The sequence below is a fragment of the Anolis sagrei genome, chromosome 5 (genome assembly GCF_037176765.1).
Source record: "Anolis sagrei isolate rAnoSag1 chromosome 5, rAnoSag1.mat, whole genome shotgun sequence".
Taxonomy (NCBI): Eukaryota; Metazoa; Chordata; class Lepidosauria; order Squamata; family Dactyloidae; genus Anolis; species Anolis sagrei.
The window spans coordinates 93,009,100-93,028,288 of NC_090025.1; the positions used below are offsets into that span (position 1 = coordinate 93,009,100).

The 19,189-nt window shown below is 40.2% G+C and overlaps 1 protein-coding gene across 6 annotated transcripts in view; it reads right to left on the reverse strand.

Moving 5' to 3' along the window:
- FRMD4A (FERM domain containing 4A) overlaps window positions 1-19,189 on the reverse strand; it is a 511,564-nt gene that overhangs the window by 32,347 nt on the left and 460,028 nt on the right. For all 6 annotated transcript variants that reach the window (XM_067468889.1, XM_067468893.1, XM_067468890.1 and 3 more), the window contains one exon: window positions 5,518-5,651. In XM_067468889.1, coding sequence (XP_067324990.1) covers window positions 5,518-5,651 — 134 coding nt within the window. The remainder of the gene's footprint in view (window positions 1-5,517; window positions 5,652-19,189) is intronic.

Genomic DNA, 19,189 nt, shown 5'->3' on the forward strand with positions numbered 1-19,189 from the left:
AAAGGTTTGAGGACCCCTGTTCTAACTGAATAGGTAGGCACACTCCTTATCTGCAGGAGAGAAGAGCCTCCTGGTGTTTCTGAACCTGAAGTTTACTCTGAAGGGAAATCATAAGCAAATACATGTTGCTGTTGGCATGCAAACCACAAGATTTTGTGCAAAAAAAATGGACTCTGAATAATAGAATAATAGAGTTGGAAGAGACCACGTGGGCCATCTAGTCCAACCCCCTGATCTGCAGGAAAAGCACAATCCAAGTACCTCTGATAGATGGCCATCCAGTCTCTGTTTAAAAGCCTCCAAGGAAGGAGCTTCCACCACACCCCATAGCAGGGAGTTCCACTGCTGAAAAGCTCTTACAGTCAGGAAGTTCTTCGTAATGTTTAAGTGGAATCTCCTCTCCTGTCATTTATTTATTTATTATTTCCAACATTTCTATCCCATTCCTTCTCAACCCCCGAAGGGGGATTCAGGACGGCTTACATTAGGCAGCATTTTGATGCCGATACATATGACAGAGCAATATAATAACAATTTAAACAAATTAATAACACATTCATTAAAACAGTAAAAACAGTATTAAAAGCCGTATCACCATTCCAGTCAATTCCACATCCAAAGTACTATCTATGTCTGTTGTCCAAAAGCCTGGTCCCAGAACCACAACTTCAATTTTTTCCTAAATGACAGGAGGGACAAAGCCGATCTTACTTCGGTGGGAAGCGAGTTCCACAGGCGGGTGGAACTTGGAACCCATTGCTCTGAGTCAAAGCCATAGGATGCCAAATGTCATAAAAACAATCAACAATCAGCAATACCTTAAAATATTAAAAACAGTAATTAAACAATTGATTTAAAACACGTCTGTTAAAACTAAAATCCAAAGTCCAAGGTCCACTCCAGGTCAATTTGTTGTCTTTTCTTTAAAAAAGAGCAACGGACTGAGCGACCATCTTCATCCCATTAAAACAAAGAATGTTAGCAACTTGCTTCTGAAATTTCAGCGGAACTACTAAGTAACCAAACCCTGCAGAAATCCGATGCCACTGTTGCAAATTTGTTTGGGTCACACTCAGTGTGGTTACCCCCAGGCTTTTAACTCATTTCTTTTCTCAGTCTGTCAGCCTCATTATAAGGCAGCATTTCCCCTAGGAAACTAAGCAAATACTGATTTATGGGAGGCTGAAGGGAGAGGCTGAGAGCATGAAGTTTCTTACATGCACATAGACACATTTTAAGCAAAACTATAGAAATGTGGCTAAGTTGACAGGTACTTGGAGGCATACACATACACAAACTGTTCTTTATAACCTCTGAAAGAAATAGAAGTTTCACATAAGTTTCAACACGTCAAATATTTCAGTTTAAAACCGTTGTTGAAAAACTGATTTCCATGTCATTTCTTATTTGGGTAGAGTTCAGGACAAAAAAAAGCAGAGGAACATTTTTAAAACCAACAACAAATGCTAAATCTACAAGAAAATAGAATACTACAGTGGGTACAGAATCCAGCTTCATAAAAGTATCAATTTCTATTTGAAAATTGAAGGTTTTGTGTCTTCAATGATCTGATTGAAAATGCATGAGCAAGATTTGATTAATCGAATGATTAATGGCTAAAAAAATTCCTGTGTGAAGCAATTTGTCCCTTTCCCCAAGATTTTGTTGTTGTTCTTAACTGCCATCATTGACTTGGATATAAAGATAATAATAATAATAATAATAATAATAATAATAATAATAATAATAATAATAATATAAGGACAAGCCATTCAGACCAATGCCATCAAAGCCAGAATTGAAAAGTCGACAACAGATACCAAATGTAGACTCTGCAAGGAAGCAGATGAAACAATAGATCACATCCACAGCTGCTGCAAGAAGATCGCACAGACAGACTACAAGCAGAGGCATAACATCGTTGCTTCATTGGAACTTGTGCCACATATACCATCTGCCTGCGACAAAGAACTGGTGGGATCACAAGCTGGAAAATGTTACAGAGAATGAACACATCAACCTACTCTGGGACTTCTGGATTCAGACAGAGTGAGTTTTAAAGCACAATACTCCTGACCTCACAATTGTGTTGAAAAACCAAGTATGGATTGTTGATGTTGCAATCCCAGGTGACAGCAGGATTGCAGAGAAACAACTGGAAAAGCTGACATGATACGAGGATTTAAAGATTGAACTGCAAAGAGTCTGGCACAAGCCAGTAAAGGTGATCCCAGTGGTGATTGGCACACTGGGTGCAGTGCCTAAAAACCTAGGCCTGCACTTAAACACAATCGGCGCTGACAAACTTACCATCTGCAGAAGGCCACCTTACTGGGATCTGCACACATTATTCGCCGATACATTACACAGTCGTAGACACTTGGGAAGTGTCCGACGTGTGATTCAATACAACAGCCAGCAGACTTGTTGTGTTTCAAATAATAATAATAATAATAATAGACAAACCAAATTAAATCTATTTTCCATATGTCTGTTTAAATAAGTTTTGTCCATTACTATAAAGCAATGACGTTGGGAATGTGCAATTTAAGCAATTTTATACAAATATCACCTGGCACGTATGATGACTCCAGGCAGGGCTTTGCTGTTTCATAAATCAAAACTGATTTATGTTCGCATTAACTCAATTGAATCAAAGGCAACTTAAATTAACACCCCAATGTTAAAAAATATCTGCAACTGAAAACATATCATCATAAAAAGATCTCATCTTTATAGCACCCTGCCATCCTGCTTTTCTTGTAGAGGCATGACTAAAGCTTATACCAACAATGTCAAAAATTAATCCATTTCAAGTATTCTTTGGCACTGAAACTTTCTTGGCTGCCACATGAGATGTCTTCTTCTAGCATAAAAGGAGAACTCTTTTATGTGTGGTTTTCAGTACTACAAACCAAGATTTCCTTTCTGAAAGGCTGTCCAAAATGGGGTGTTTTACAATCCTTTATTTTTGTTCTTTATTGGGAAGTATTTTTGTAAACCTGGGGGTTTATCAAACCTTTGTTGCTTTCCCTATACAAAACAATGACACACAGTCCAAACAGAAAGACAATTGTCCATATTCTCTTAATAGTTTCCTGTCGTGCATCTGCCTTAAGGATGGGTGAGGAATCAGAGGAGATAAATACGAAATTGTGATGTGTTACATCAATCTAATGCAGGGCTTCTTAAACTTTTCCTCTCATGACTTCTTTCTGCCTGATAATATCTTTCATGTCCCTGGCCAAGTATATAAGTACATAAAATAGGTATCGGTAAAGGTAAAGGTTTTCCCCTGGTATTAAGTGCAGTCGTGTCCGACTCTGGGGTGTGGTGCTCAACTCCATTTCTAAGCTGAAGAGCCGGCGTTGTCCATAGACACCTCCTAGGTCATGTGGCCAGCACGACTGCAAGGAGCGCTGTTATAGGTATAACATCAAACATTTATTGATAATAAATCATCATTTGCAAGGCATACTAAACCCACTGGTTTTCCTTTATATGAAATACAGCCGAAGCATTTCCTGAAAAGTCCACTGTAAACACTGCATGTTAATGTTAACAGATTCATGAAAATGTTTTTATTAATTGATATTTATTGTGCAATTTTCTTATTTACAGCGAAAGACGGTTCATGAAAATGTTTAAAAACAGCTGTGGCATCCAGAATTTTTTTTTTTTACTGTAGCCAAATTTTTGATGATCCCATTTGCGGTCAGGACCTGCAGCTGTCTAGTGCAAAAGAAGCATTTTATCTGTGATGTGGAAATTCAGAAATCTAAGAATTTATTTCCCATATTTGTATATTGCCTTTCTTAGCCCAAAGGCGACTCAAGGTGGTTTACAGTCGGCAACAATCCGATGCCCCAATACCATAAAATACAATTAAAAATATTTACCCCATATATATATGTATATATATGTGTGTGTGATATATATATATATATATATATATATGGGGTAAATATTTTTAATTGTATTTTATGGTATTGGGGCATCGAATTGTTGCCGACTGTAAACCACTATATATATATATATATAATGCTCTGTACATAATGAGTACCTTAAAAACAAAAGAACCAATGAACGAAATCACACCACATTTGGCAACAAAATGTCTCACAACACAAGGAGTGACCATCACTCAAAAAATTATGATTTTATTATTTGGGAATTGTCATTGCTGGGATTTATAGTTTACCTACAATCAAAGAGCATTCTGAACTCCACCAATGATGGAATTGAGCCAAACTTAGTACACAGGGCTCCCATGACCAACAGAAAAAACTGGAGGGTTTGGTGGACATTGACCTTGAGTTTGGGAATTATAATTCAGCCACATCCAGAGAGCACTGTGGATTTAAACAATGATGGATCTGGACCAAACTTGGCACAAATATTCCATATGCCCAAATATGAACACAGATGGAGCTTAAGGGAAATAGACCTTGACATTTGGGAGTTGTAGTTGCTGGGATTTATAGTTCACCTACAATCAAAGAGCATCCTGAACTCCACCAATGATGGAATTCAACCAAACACGGCATACAGGACTTCCATGACCAACAGAACACACTGGAAGGGTTTGGTGGGCATTGACCTTGAGTTTGGGAGTTGTAGTTCACCTACATCCAGAGAGCACTGTGGACTCAAACAATGATGGATCTGGACCAAATTTGGCACAAGTACTAAATACGTAGAAATATGAACACAGATGGAGTTTGGGGGAAATACACCTTGACATTTGCGAGTTGTAGTTACTGGGATTTATAGTTCACCTACAATCAGAGCATTCTGAACCCCACCAATGACAGAATTGGGGCAAAGTTCCCACACAGAACTCCCATGACCATCAGAAAATACTTAAGGCCATCCAGTCCAACTCCCTTCAGCAGGTCAAGAAAACGTAATCAAAGCCCTCCTGACAAAGAGCCATCCAGCCATAGATATAGATAGATATGATTCACACAGAGAGAGAGAGATAGTATGATAGATTTGAAAGGGACCCTTAAAGAACGACTATGATATGTTGCATGTTCCAGGATGGGCAAACCAGACGCTCTCCACATCAACACTGACAAAGAAACAGCAAGAAATACTGTTTACCCACAAGCATAAAGGAATTACATACATTAGAAACCAACACTTCTTCATTACTTTATTTTCCAGATCAACAGACTGGGCCACAGCAACGCGTGGCAGGGGACAGCTAGTATAATATAAAAACCATACCGAACCAATAAAAACATGTATCAACAGTGTCTCCTTATAATCAGTTGTTATATTTAGATTTGAAATGTTCCTTTTTCCTCGCAATGGCCAGAATGACACTACAGAAACAGACAATTGGAGGGAAACGTTTCTGAATTTCTGTTAAGAATTTAGTCCTATTATCAACTTTAGGAGGTGCTTGGAGGTTAATTGAGCCTTCACTTTCACAAACAGAAACTCAGTCAGATTTCCAATTTCTGCACCGTTTCAGCTTTTTTCCACATTCTAAAAACCTTTGCCACCTACCGCTTCTCGGAGACACAGCTTCTTTAGCTCCTCCAGGCGCTGGCGCAGTGTCTCCTCCAGAGCTTCTTGTCTGGATTTCAAGGCAGCCAACATGTCTTTTTTGGCAGACTGAGAGCTATCGGACTCTTGCGAACCTGTCAAAAAACAGTGACAGCATTAGATGAGCTAACATTACAGCAAACATATTGAGTAGTAACAGAGCTGGTAGAAATGGTTTCTTAGAAAAAGACCCATTACACTATGTAGCTGTGATTGTTCTAAACCAGGGCTCCTCAACCTTACTAATGCCGTGACCCCTTAATACAGTCCCTCATGTTGGGGTGACCCCTCAACCATAAAATTATTTTTGTTGCTACTTCATAACTGTAATTTTGCTACTGTTATGAATTGTAATGTAAATATCTGATATGCAGGATGTATTTTTATTCACTGGGAAAAATTTGGCTCAAATACCCAATATGCCCAAATTTGAATACTGGTGGGGTTGGGGGGGGGGGGATTGATTTTGACATTTGGGAGTTATAGTTGCTGGGATTTATAGCTCACCTACAATCAAATAGCATTCTGGACTCAATCAACGATGGAATTGAACCAAACTCGACACAGAGAACTCCATGACCAACAGAAAATACTGGAACGGTTAGGCGGGCATTGACCTTGAGTTTTGGAGTTGTAGTTCACCTACATCCAGAGAGAACTGTGGACTCAAACAATGATGGATCTGGACCAAACTTGGCATGGATACTCAATATGCCCAAATGTGATCCCAGTAAGGTGGCCTTCTGCAGCTGGCAGATGGTAATTTTGTCAGCACCGATTGTGTTTAAGTGCAGGCCAAGGTCTTTAGGCACTGCACCCAGTGTGCTGAACACCACTGGGGCCACCTTGACTGGCTTGTGATTATTATTATTATTATTATTATTATTATTATTATTATTATCATCATCATCACCATCATCATTATTATTGGCAATAAAGTTATTCAGTTCAATTTTCACAATGCTATACTGTCATTCACATACTATTTTTCAAGTGGGAGTCTAGACCTTTATTAGTGTTAGAAACTGGAAGTGTTAGAAACTGGAAGCAATCCTGAGGGGAGGAAAATGTAGGGAGGGAAATAGAAGGTAGAAAAAGGCATATATGTCTTTGAGGAATACTGTTAAAGGAAATTAACCTAAAGCTGATTGAACACATGCCCAGAAAGAGTCCCAGCATCAACGAGATGACATCAGGATAGTCCAGATGTGCAGCGTAGTAGTCATGATGGAATCTGTTTATTTCCTATATGCCTAGCACCATAAACAATTAATATCTGAACACAGCTGGTAGTCCTGCTGTATTCCTTTGTCTGGCTGCCAGCATTGGCTTCTCAGCCAAAAAACTGGCCATCTGGATCATTCCTGGAGGAGCCCAGAATGGGACTGAAGGTGCATAGAGCCAAGAGCCAGGCATGATTCACAGTCTCGGGATGTCAGCAACAACAGAAAGTGACCGCAAACAGCCACTATCTCTCAGTTTTGACTAATAAATAGGATATCCTCCACAGCAAACAGCCAGGATAACAGCTTTGTGTCCATCTGGAACTACTCAGCACAGGATACACACAGACATATCCTGTGAGGTGACTGTTCTTCATTAGCTTCTCTTCACCCGTCTGCTTCCCTGGTGACTGGACAAGTTTGCTATTCATCAAGTGAAAGGCTTCTAGCGGAGATCAATGGAAAGTTCATGTCTAAGATGGGGAGATGGGAAAAGGTCGCCCACTCATTAAGGCTCAGTGGGAAATACCCCATTTGAATGCCAAAAACATGTTTAAATATGAGATGGCACATTAAAGGTAGAAATACAAGCTGCAAAAATGGTAACACTGTGCTCTATTTATCCCTTTCCACAGCAAGTGGGAGTGAGCCTAGTCTGGGCCTCTTTTCTGTTTATCAGTGACTTCAGATCTTGGGGTTGTGTGTGATCATGTTGCATTTATTTGTCATGCAGTGTGATTGATGGTTATTGCAAAAGGGGTACTGGTTAATTCATGGTTATCATACATGTATGACCTAACATGTGCCCATAAAATTAGAAACATTGGAGGTAAATTTCAGGCAAAAATTGGTATGATAAGAAACAAAGATGGCAGGGACCTAACAGAAGCTGAAGAGATCAAGAGAAGGTGGCGAGACTATACAGAAGATCTGTATAGGAAGGATAATAATATTGAGGACAGCTTTGACGGTGTGGTGAATGAATTAGAACCAGACATCCTGAGGAGTGAGGTTGAATGGGCCTTAAGAAGCATTGCTAACAACAAGGCAGCAGGAGATGACGGGATCCCAGCTGAACTGTTTAAAATCTTAAAAGATGATGCTGTCAAGGTGATGCATGCCATATGCCAGCAAATATGGAAAACACAAGAATGGCCATCAGACTGGAAAAAATCAACTTATATCCCCATACCAAAAAAGGGAAATGCGAAAGACTGCTCCAACTTCCGTACAGTGGCCCTTATTTCTCATGCCAGTAAGGTAATGCTCAAGATCCTGCAAGGAAGACTCCAGCAATACATGGAGCGAGAGTTGCCAGATGTTCAAGCTGGGTTTAGAAAAGGCAGAGGAACGAGAGACCAGATTGCCAATATCCGCTGGATAATGGAGAAAGGCAGGGAGTTTCAGAAAAACATCTACTTCTGCTTCATTGACTATTCTAAAGCCTTTGACTGTGTGGATCATAATAAATTGTGGCAAGTTCTTGGTGGGATGGGCATACCAAGCCACCTTGTCTCTCTCCTGAGGAATCTGTACAAGGACCAAGTAGCAACAGTAAGAACTGACCATGGAACAACAGACTGGTTCAAGATTGGGAAAGGCGTACGGCAAGGCTGCATCCTCTCACCCAACCTTTTTAACTTGTATGCAGAACACATCATACGATGTGCGGGGCTTGATGAATGCAAAGCTGGGGTGAAAATTGCTGGAAGAAACATTAACAACCTCAGATATGCAGATGACACCACTCTGATGGCCGAAAGCGAGGAGGAGCTGAGGAGCCTTCTAATCAAGGTGAGAGAAGAAATGCAAAAGCTGGGTTGCAGCTAAACATTAAAAAAAACCAAGATTATGGCAACAAGAATGATTGACAACTGGGAAATAGAGGGAGAAAATGTGGAGGCCGTGACAGACTTTGTATTTCTAGGCACAAAGATTACTGCAGACGCAGACTGTGGCCAGGAAATCAGAAGACGCTTACTTCTTGGGAGGAGAGCAATGTCCAGTCTTGATAAAATAGTAAAGAGTAGAGACATCAGACTGGCAACAAAGATCCGCCTAGTCAAAGCCATGGTATTCCCTGTAGTAACCTACGGATGTGAGAACTGGACCTTAGGGAAGGCTGAGCGAAGGAAGATCGATGCTTTTGAACTGTGGTGTTGGAGGAAAGTTCTGAGAGTGCCTTGGACTGCAAGAAGATCCAACCAGTCCATCCTCCAGGAAATAAAGCCCGACTGCTCACTGGAGGGAAGGATACTAGAGACAAAGTTGAAGTACTTTGGCCACATCATGAGGAGACAGCAAAGCCTAGAGAAGACAATTATGCTGGGGAAAGTGGAAGGCAAAAGGAAGAGGGGCCGACCAAGGGCAAGATGGATGGATGGCATCCTTGAAGTGACTGGACTGACCTTGAAGGAGCTGGGGGTGGTGACAGCCGACAGGGAGCTCTGGCGTGGACTGGTCCATGAGGTCACGAAGAGTCGGAGACGACTGAACGAATGAACAACAACAACATGACCTAACAACTGACTCCAGTCTGGACCTTTCATTAATGACAGGGGAGTTGTATAACAATCTTTATTACCCATGCCAGACTATATAGTGAATGGGAGAACCATGACTGTGGTTTCTCACATTTCTTCTTTGTCTAAAAAAAGCAGTACCTTTCCTCCCCAATTCAGACTGGGGTCACAGTCCAGGAAGGGGGAATGCATGTAGACACAAGGTATATTTTCCCCTCTTCCTGGCTAATAGACATTCCAGGAAGGCGATTTTGAAGCAGGCTCATGGTGGAGAGGAAAAGCTTTAGAGCCTCCTCCTCCTGCACCATGACCTTATCAACACCTTCATAGCAGCTTTTAGAAGGAGGAAATTATGTCAGGGGATTATGTCAGGAGATCAAATCAAGGATCTCTCGTATTAGCAGGGTAGTTTGAGTTTGACAGTAAACTGGCTTGAGATAACCAGCACATGGTAAAGCCCTTGTTTGACCTAACATGGAGAATTAAACCACATTTCAGCAACTAAAGCTTTGGGAAACATGAGCTTGAAAACAAAAGACTGGTCAAAATCCCCATTAGTTAAAAAGTTAAATGCATAGTTCTCTTCTAACTGACCTGCACAATAAAAGCAAACAGAGAGCCTAGCATTGTGGAGAAAATAATGGTGGGAGTAGGTCAGGAGCCCCATTACAGATAGGGAAAATTACCTTTGCTTCTATTGCTCTTCCACTAAACAGAGAAGAATTCCAAAAGAGAGTGAAAAAAGATGTAGATCTCTTACTTCAGGCCTTATTGTAAGCACATGGACAATACTCCTGCCAAGAGTTTGCATTGTTTTGGACAGAATTAATGCTTTATTTCAGTAACAATGTCTTCTTGTTACAATGGATTGATAACATCTAGAGAAAATGAACAATGACCGAGAGGCTCTTGAAAATTTACAATCTATGAATGCAGGAAAAGGGGCATAAATCACGAGAGAAAGGAGGGAAATTGGGAGAGCATTCCATAAGATTCTTTCATGTCCCAGTCTTCTTATTTAACGTTATGGCTTTGGCTTGCTCCTTTCAGCATTTCCGTTTGCAAACCTTCCTTTTCCCCTTTTGACTGAGTTATTTCACTCCACAGTTCTGACTCCTAACAAAGTTTAAAGTTAATATTTTCATGCAGAGTTTTGTATCGATCCCCCACTAAGATTTCAATGTTTCTGAACTGTTTTCCCCCCCAATTCCTTATAATCACGGTGCTCTCTTCCTATTTTTTCTTATTATGGTTTATGTTGGTTATGTTTTTAAAAATAAGCAAGAGAAGTCACCAAAGATATTTCTGCTCTTTTCTGGAAGAAAATAGCTTCATAAAGTTAATCGTTCTATGAACACACCTTAACCAAAGCGTTCTCCATAATCCAGATTTATACAGAAAGCAACCCTCTCCTCTTGTAAGTTTTTAATTTTTTTCCAAAACATTTAAAACATAGTATAGTGGATGACACCACTTTGATGGCCGAAAGCGAGGAGGAGCTGAGGAGCCTTCTAATCAAGGTGAAAGAAAAAAGCGCAAAAGCTGGGTTGCAGTTAAACATAAAAAAACCAAGATTATGGCAACAAGAATGATTGACAACTGGGAAATAGAGGGAGAAAACGTGGAGGCAGTGACAGACTTTGTATAGCCCAAAAAACCTACAACCCAGTCACAGTTATGTCTGCAACATTTCACTTTAGAAGGAAATATTCTTAGAAAAGGACACCTGTGACATGGCTACATTCACAGAGTGAGTCAACAGATCAGAAGGCAACCACAGCACATTCCTTTTGGGCAAAGACTCTTTCATTTGTTTAAATCACTTCCTTCTTTTGGGCTACATGCATTCACAAGACTGGATCACTTCATTTCACAGGCTCTAGTGATTTTTCGTTGGTGGTTACTTTCCAATTCGTTTATTTTTTTAGTAGTATGAAGGCTTTATTGAATATCTTTTAACTGGTCCAGGCTGGATTTCAGAGGGAGGAAAAGTCGTAAACCACTTCTGAGTGTTCCTTGGCTAAGAAAACCCTTAGAAAATTTATGGGGTCACCACAAACCAACAGGTATCTTGAAGACCCTTTCTTTGACTTCTTAAATTTCTTAATGTTTTTAATAATATTGATTATTTAAACATTTTAACATTATTATCCATACAGGCAGTCTCCAAGTTACTAACAAGATAGGTTCTGTAGGTTTGTCCTTAAGATGAATTTGTATGTAAGTTGGGACAGGTACTTTTTAAAGTGTAACTCCAGCCAAAAAATAAGGGAGGATTAACACCCCCATGTTGTTTGAGTTGCTGCCTGTGCCCCTGTTCAGAAGATGTCACCACACTTTCTGTTCCTGTGATAGTTAGATTTTGAATATTTCGGCTTGTTGAGGAAACAAGGATTGGTGAGAAAGCTGCAGCTGAGACACCTATTCCCCATAAAAACTCTTCCAGGAGTGAATTTCCCTTCTGAGGAGTAGATTTCTCTCACTTCCTGTTCTTATCCCCATTCTGAACTATGGGTTGTATGTGAGTCAAATGTTTGTAAATTGGGGACTGCTTGTAGTTTAAACATAATTTTGTTTTAACTTGTACTATGAGCCATGTTCGGCCCCATATTTGCAGAAAGGTGGGATAGAAATAAATAAAATGGCCTCTTTTTTAAGTGGTGCAAAGTCTTTACATGTAGTGCTCAAACCTACTGATCATAAATGTCAAAATCTGTAAAATGTATATCAATTATAATAAAAGATAATACAGTGGGCCAGCCACTTTCAACAGGTAAGGGATGTAGGATCCTCAGGAAAGTGAGGAAACAATGGATTTTTAAAAAGTTCTTAAGAGAACACTGTTCTTAGAGATGTTCCAGTCCTGCAGTGTGACTCTAAAGTCAACTTCTACCAGAAGCTGATAATAAAGCTAGGTGGAGGATCATGCACCTGTACTAGAGAGCAGAGAGATTTCTAGAAGAGCAATATAGGTGGTCCCTGAGTTACCAACGACTCATAGTTAAGAGGGAGTGGGACAACAGCAAGTGAGAGAAATCTACTCGTTGGAAGGGAATTCACTCCTGGAAAAATTAACATGGGAAAAAGAAACCTCTATTGAATCAAAATATTAAATATACTTACTCCTATGACCTAAAAGAAAACTCAAAATGGTTCACAGATGGTACATTACTCCCGAAAAAAAAATCTCAAAATACTATAAAAATACATCAAAGAAATGCTGGAAGTGCAAACAACAAACAGGCACCATTTTCCACACTTGGTGGACCTGCCCAAAGGCTAAAGATTATTGGAATATTTATCCACAGTGACATTCAAAAGATCTTAGAAGTACGAATTAAAAAAGAACCAGAGTTCTTCCTGCTAGGAATGTTAGACTTTGAAGGTGACAAAAATAAGGGAAAACTATTTAACTACCTAACTACTGCAGCTAGAATTATCTTTGCCAGGAAATGGCGAATGGAAGAAACACCCCAAAGGGAAGAATGGCACAACAAAATCCTAGAGATAATATGTATGGATGAACTAACATACTGGTTAACGATAAATCAAGGAACATTGATGAATCATACAAACTGGGACCTGGTGAAAGCGTATATTAAACAATGGAAAATAGAGATTATGGCATAAAAAAAGAAAATAAACTATAAATAAAGAAGATCAGTGGGGGAGTGAATTATAATTTTTAAAGACAGAAAAAGACACTAAAGACCAATGAAGACCAGATGGAAGTCCCTTTTTTTCTTTTTTAAAATCTTTTTTACGATTCTTTCAAAAATATTAGTATTACTCTTGACTATTTTTCCTTTTTTTTTTGGTGGGTTTCCTGCCCACCCACCTCCCGGCTCTTTTTTCTTTTGTTCCTCTCTTCTCTTTTTCTTTCCTACTTTTTAAAATCAAAAGCAGTAATGTTCTCCCACTTTCGATGTACAAAAAGGTATGATTCTCTGTTCCCCCTCTTTCTTTTTAACTGCATAACTATCAATAAAAAAATCAAAAAAAAAAAAAAAGAAAAAGAAAAGAAAGTTGAATGGAGAAAGTGAAATACAGACAAAGATGTGTCTCATCAATTTCAGCTAAGCAGATTATTTGTGCTCAAAAGCCGATGGGAACAAATTCTCCTCCTATTGTACGTCAACATGTGATGACAAATGCCAAGCTCTGAACTCACTGTGCTTCCTCTTACTGCACTCTGGGGTGGGGAACTTACAAGTAGGGGAAAACAAAGCATTTGCAAAGTAGAACTGTAGAGTTGCCCACTTTGGGTGACAGTGAAAGCCTGCACAGAGGAAATGCCGATTGCTTGCAATTCTTCCCTTCCCTTTCCTCTAAATATCCTATAATATCTAATATCAGGTTCAGAGATCGTCCAAGTATGAAAAGCACCTAAACAGAAATGACAATACACATACATAGTACACTGAATTGTGAATAAGACATAATAAGATTTTTGGATAGTTACAAATGGACCAAGATCAACTTTAGGATTTAATGGTGTATATGACTTCAAGTCACCTGTTGACTTATGGTGAAATTTCACAGGATTTTTAAGGTAAGAAATGCTCAGATGTGGTTTACCTAGTTCCTTCCCCTGAAATACATCACAACTCAGTTAAAAATACCTGGTATTTGTGGAAATCTCCCATCCAAGGATGAACTAGGACAGATCCTGCTTGGGATTCAAGGCTTTTATCATGCTACCCACTGGGGTGGGTTGAGGGGTAACTGTATGGTGGGTGGTGGGTTGTCTACGTATGTGTATGTATTTGTGTATGTGTATATTTATGTAATATATATGGTTGATGTATTAAAGAAATTAAAATTAAATTATTAAAAAATAAAAAATAAAATTATTAAAATTATTTTTCTAAAAAGGCTTTTATTGTATGTATGTATGTATGTATGTATTTATATACCACACTTTTATCCCGCCTTTTTCAGTCCGAAGGTGACTAAGGGCGGCGTACAGACTGGCAACAATTAGATGCCGAACACACATAAATGCATCATTTAAAACAGATTAAATCACATAATAAAATTTATATAAAAACAATTTAAAACTATTAAAAATCAACGACTTCTGGGTTTAAATCCGTGTCTATTTGCATCGTTAAGCCATTCTATATTCGTTCACAATACTGAGTTTATCTAGTTACCAGGGGCGGCTCAACCCATTACGCAAAGTAAGCATTCGCAGTATAGTTGATTTTGCCTGGGGGTGCTCTTGAGGCGCTCTTGGGGGGAAATAAACCTTGACATATGTGAGTTGTAGTTACTGGGATGTATAGTTCACCTAAAATCAAAGAGCATTCTGAACTCCACCAATGATGGAATTGAACCAAATATGGCACACAGAACTCCCACAACGAACAGATATCAATGATTGGTTGGGGGGGGGGCAAAATACTACTTGCTTACCGTTGAAAATTACTTAGGGCCACCTCTGCTGGTTACAATGAGGTTCCTAAAAGCTTGCTTGAAGAGCCAGGTCTTTACTCTTTCCCTAAAGGTCAGGAGGGAGGGGGCCAATCTAATATCCCCAGGAAGGGAGTTCCACAGCCAAGGTGCTACCACTGAGAAGGCCCTGTCCCTCGTCCCTGCCAAGGGCACCTGTGAGGCAGATGGGATCGAGAGCAGGGCCTCCCCAAATGATCTTAAATTCCTAGAAGGTTTGTAAGGGGAGACATGTTCGGATAGGTAAGTTGGGCTGGAATAGTCCCATCTTGCCTCCAGTGTCATTGGTTGGGAGCCCCCTCCCCCTCCAGCACCAACTGCTGCTCTGAGATCCGAATGAAGAGAGGGCAGTTCCATCTTGTCTCCTACTCTGTGCTTATAATCTAATCTAATATATTAGATTATTTGCCTTTTGGAATAAAACTGCCTGGGATTCTGGAAGAAGCAGTCCAAGGTCTGCCACCTCATTCCTGCTTAGCAACAACATGGATCCAAATACACAGATTTGCCGCCATCACATCAAATTCTATTCAAGGAGGCTAGCAACAATAAAAACAAAAACAAAAGTGTCAACAAGTACATAAAGACAAAAACACCAACGCTAGTACTGCATTTTTATAAACGCAAGAATGCTGCCCACAAGCACAGGAATTCCTTTAGGCCATGCTGAGCATTTCCTAGGCTTCCCTTATCTTATCCAAACAGCCATTGGGGAGAGAAGCCAAAACAAACAAGCAAACAAAAAACCAATCCATTCAAAACCAAACCAGAAGCCGTACAGCAGCAAACGATTCTTAGAACAAACACGGGATTGTATGTGGTACCTCTGAGGGGCAGAAGGAAGAGAAAGGCATCTCTGTTCACAAATGAAGGGAGGGAATTTCTGTGCAAGCTCCCTGAGGATGTATTCTCAGTCAGGGTTAGCCCCCTGCAAGGTAAAAAGCAGCAAAGCTTTTAACACAATGCAGAAATGAAGGGCAGAATTCCATTTGAAAGCCTGTGTGTTCTCTGATGCATGCTTTTCTCCTTATAATCATTAGCAGATGGCCCCGTCCTGTGTGTTTCTGTTACTGTAGGCTTTTTATAAGGCTGTATAAGCCTGGGAGACTCACGAAATGCAGTAATATACAGGCAGTCCCCAAGTTACAAACATCCAACTTCCAGACAATATCAAGTTCCTTCTGTTCTCCCTAGTAATGTTTATTAACAGAAGACACAAATGGCATGAACTTGGTGTATTTCTACTATTAGGAGTACAGCAGAGAACATAATAATAATAATAATAATAATAATAATAATAATAATAATAATACTTTATTTACACCCGCCACCATCTCTCTCCAAGGGACTTGGGGCAGCTTATATGAGGCCAAGCCCAACAACAGATCAGTAAAACAACCAAGCAATAAGCAAATAAAAGAATACAACTAGTATAACTCACATATAGACAATAACACACAAAAATAAAAAATAAAAAACCTATGGCTGGGCCAAATGTAATAGTTTAAAATTTTAAAATAAACACTGGGCGTGAACAGGTAGGATGTATCTAAGCAGGAGGGATTTGAAGGAAAAGTAGGGAGAGCAACCCAACAGGTAGTTAAAGTGCTTCTGAGGACATTTTGCAGGGAATTGTTTCCTTTATTCAGGGAAGGCACACTGGAACACCCACATTTTCAGGCTCCTCCTAAAGACTGCCAATTCCATCAGCGTTGCCTCTGAAAAATCCTGCAAATCTCTTGGGAAGACAAGCGGACAAATGTCAGCATGCTGGAAGAAGCAAAGACCACCAGCATTGAAGCGATGGCCCTCCGCCATCAACTCTGCTGGACCAGCCATGTTGTCTGGATGCCCGACCACCGTCTCCCAAAGCAGTTGCTCTACTCCGAACTCAAGAATGGAAAACGGAATGTTGGTGGGCAGGAAAAGAGATTTAAAGACTGGCTCAAAGCCAACCTTAAAAACTCTGACATAGACACTGAGAACTAGGAAGCCCTGGCCCTTGAGCACTCCAGTTGGAGGTCAGCTGTGACCAGCAGTACTGCAGAATTTGAAGAGGCACGAATGGAGGGCGAAAGAGAAAAACTTGCCAAGAGGAAGGCGTGTCAAGCCAACCCCGATCAGGATCACTTTCCACCTGGAAACCAATATCCTCACTGTGGGAGAATATGCAGATCAAAAATAGGGCTCCACAGTCACCTACGGACCCACCTCCAGTACACTGATCTTGGAAGACAATCCTACTCGGAAAACGAGGGATCACCTAAGTAAGTAAGTATCCACGTTTTAATGGGAAATGCCTGAAGCTACTGACGGGTAGTTTCTAGGGGTATATAGCTTCAAAGGAGCTTGGGAAAAGATGTTTTAGAGCAGTGGTTCTCAACCTGTGGGTCCCCAGGTGTTTTGGCCTACAATTCCCAGAAATCTCAGCCAGTTTACCAGCTGTAAGGATTACTGGGTGATGAAGGCCAAAACATCTGGGGACTCACAGGTCGAGAACCACTGTTTTAGAGTATTGAGGACTCTGGGAGTTGTAGTCCAAAAATAACTTTCCCAAACTCTGAGTATTCGACATATAAAGACAAGGGAAGTGCTTCCTGGATAGTAATTTCTCTTGTTTTGGTACATCAAACAGGACAAAATTCAGCTTCTGAAAACAAAGCCATAAATTGTGGGCTATTGTTTTACTTTTGGCAGGCATCCTCCAATATTTTTGTATGCCTTACTAAAAAAATTGGCATTACTGGCATGGCCCACCCAGTCTTGGAACAAGCAAGCACTGTTTGGCAGCAGATTCCTAGCAGCATAGTCACAGCTGAGCAGATGGAGGAAGAGAAACATTCAGATTCAGAGGAGTCAAGTCAGGCCCCTTCCACACAGCTGTATAAAATTCACATTGAACTGGATTATCTGGCAGTGTGGACTCAGATATTCCAGTTCAAAGCAGATATTGTGGATTATCATCCTGGATATTCTGAGTTACATGGCTGTATGGAAGGGCTCTCAGTCTGAAAGTGCCATATGGCATCAAGGGGTCATCGGCTACAGCAGTGTTTCTCAACGTGGGGGTTGGGACCCCTGGGAGGGTCACAAGAGGGTGTCAGAGGGGTCACCAAAGGCCAACAGAAAACATAGTATTTTCTGTTGGTCATGGGGGTTCTCTGTGGGAAGTTTGGCCCCATTCTATTGTTGGTGAGATTCAGAATGCTCTTTAATTGTAGGTGAACTATAAATCCCAGCAGCTACAACTCCCAAATGTAATGTCTGTTTTCCCCAAACTCCACTTCACATTTGGGCATATTGAGTATTCATGCCAAGTTTGGTCCAGTGAATGAAAATACATCCTGCATATCAGATATTTACATTACGTTTCAAAACAGGTTTGGTCCAGATCCATCACTGTTTGAGTCTACAGTGCTCTCTGGATGTAGGTGAACTATAACTCCAAAACTCAAGGTCAATGCTGACCAAACTCTTCCAGTATTTTCTGTTGGTCATGGGAGTTCTGTGTGCCATGTTTGGTTCAATTCCATGATTGGTGGAGTTCAGAATGCTCTTTGATTGTAGATTAACTATAAATCCCAGCAACTGCAACTCCCAAATGACAAAATCAATCTCTCCACAAACCCCACCAGTATTTAAATGTGGGTGTATTTGTGCAAGATTTGGTCCAGTGAATAAAAATACATTCAGCATTTCGGATATTTACATTACAATTCATAACAGTTGCAAAATTAGTTATGAAGTAGCAACAAAAATATTTGCGTGGTTGAGGGGTCACCACAACACGTGGCGCTATATTAAGAGGTCGCGGCATTAGGAAGGTTGAGAACCACTGGGCTACAGTTTCTTTTCTGTCTTCTATACTTCAGTAGGATGGGAATCCCAAATTCTATCAGCTGCTGCCACCATCCATTAAACAACACACTTAAATTCTATAGCTCAGTGGGACATCTACCACTGACTTTGCAGAGATTTCCTTTCCCAGAGGAGATGGGAGCCTTAAAAACAACAACACATGAATACATCCGAGCCAAGGTATGCTAAGAGGAAGTGGAAACGAGGAAAGCTTTCTAGGAAATAATTTATTCATTCAGGCAGTACTTCAGAGTACTGACAAAATTACAATACAGCCTTAAATCACATTCAGTCAAGGCCAGAAAGAAAACATAAACCCTGTGAGAACTAACTACAGATTCTTTCTCCATTCATAATGCAAGTGATACTCTTTATCCATAGCTATCTATAGCGAATCTGGGGATCTCAACCTTCATTTCAAACCTAGAACCATGCTTTCATAGGAACAGGAAGTTGGTACCTCCACGGTATTTGGGAATATTTTTATAACATCTCTGAGCATCTTGAAGCTTTTGCACCTATCACAAGTAAGTCATTCCCATTGGATTACTGTTTCTCAGTTCCCGCAGACCATTC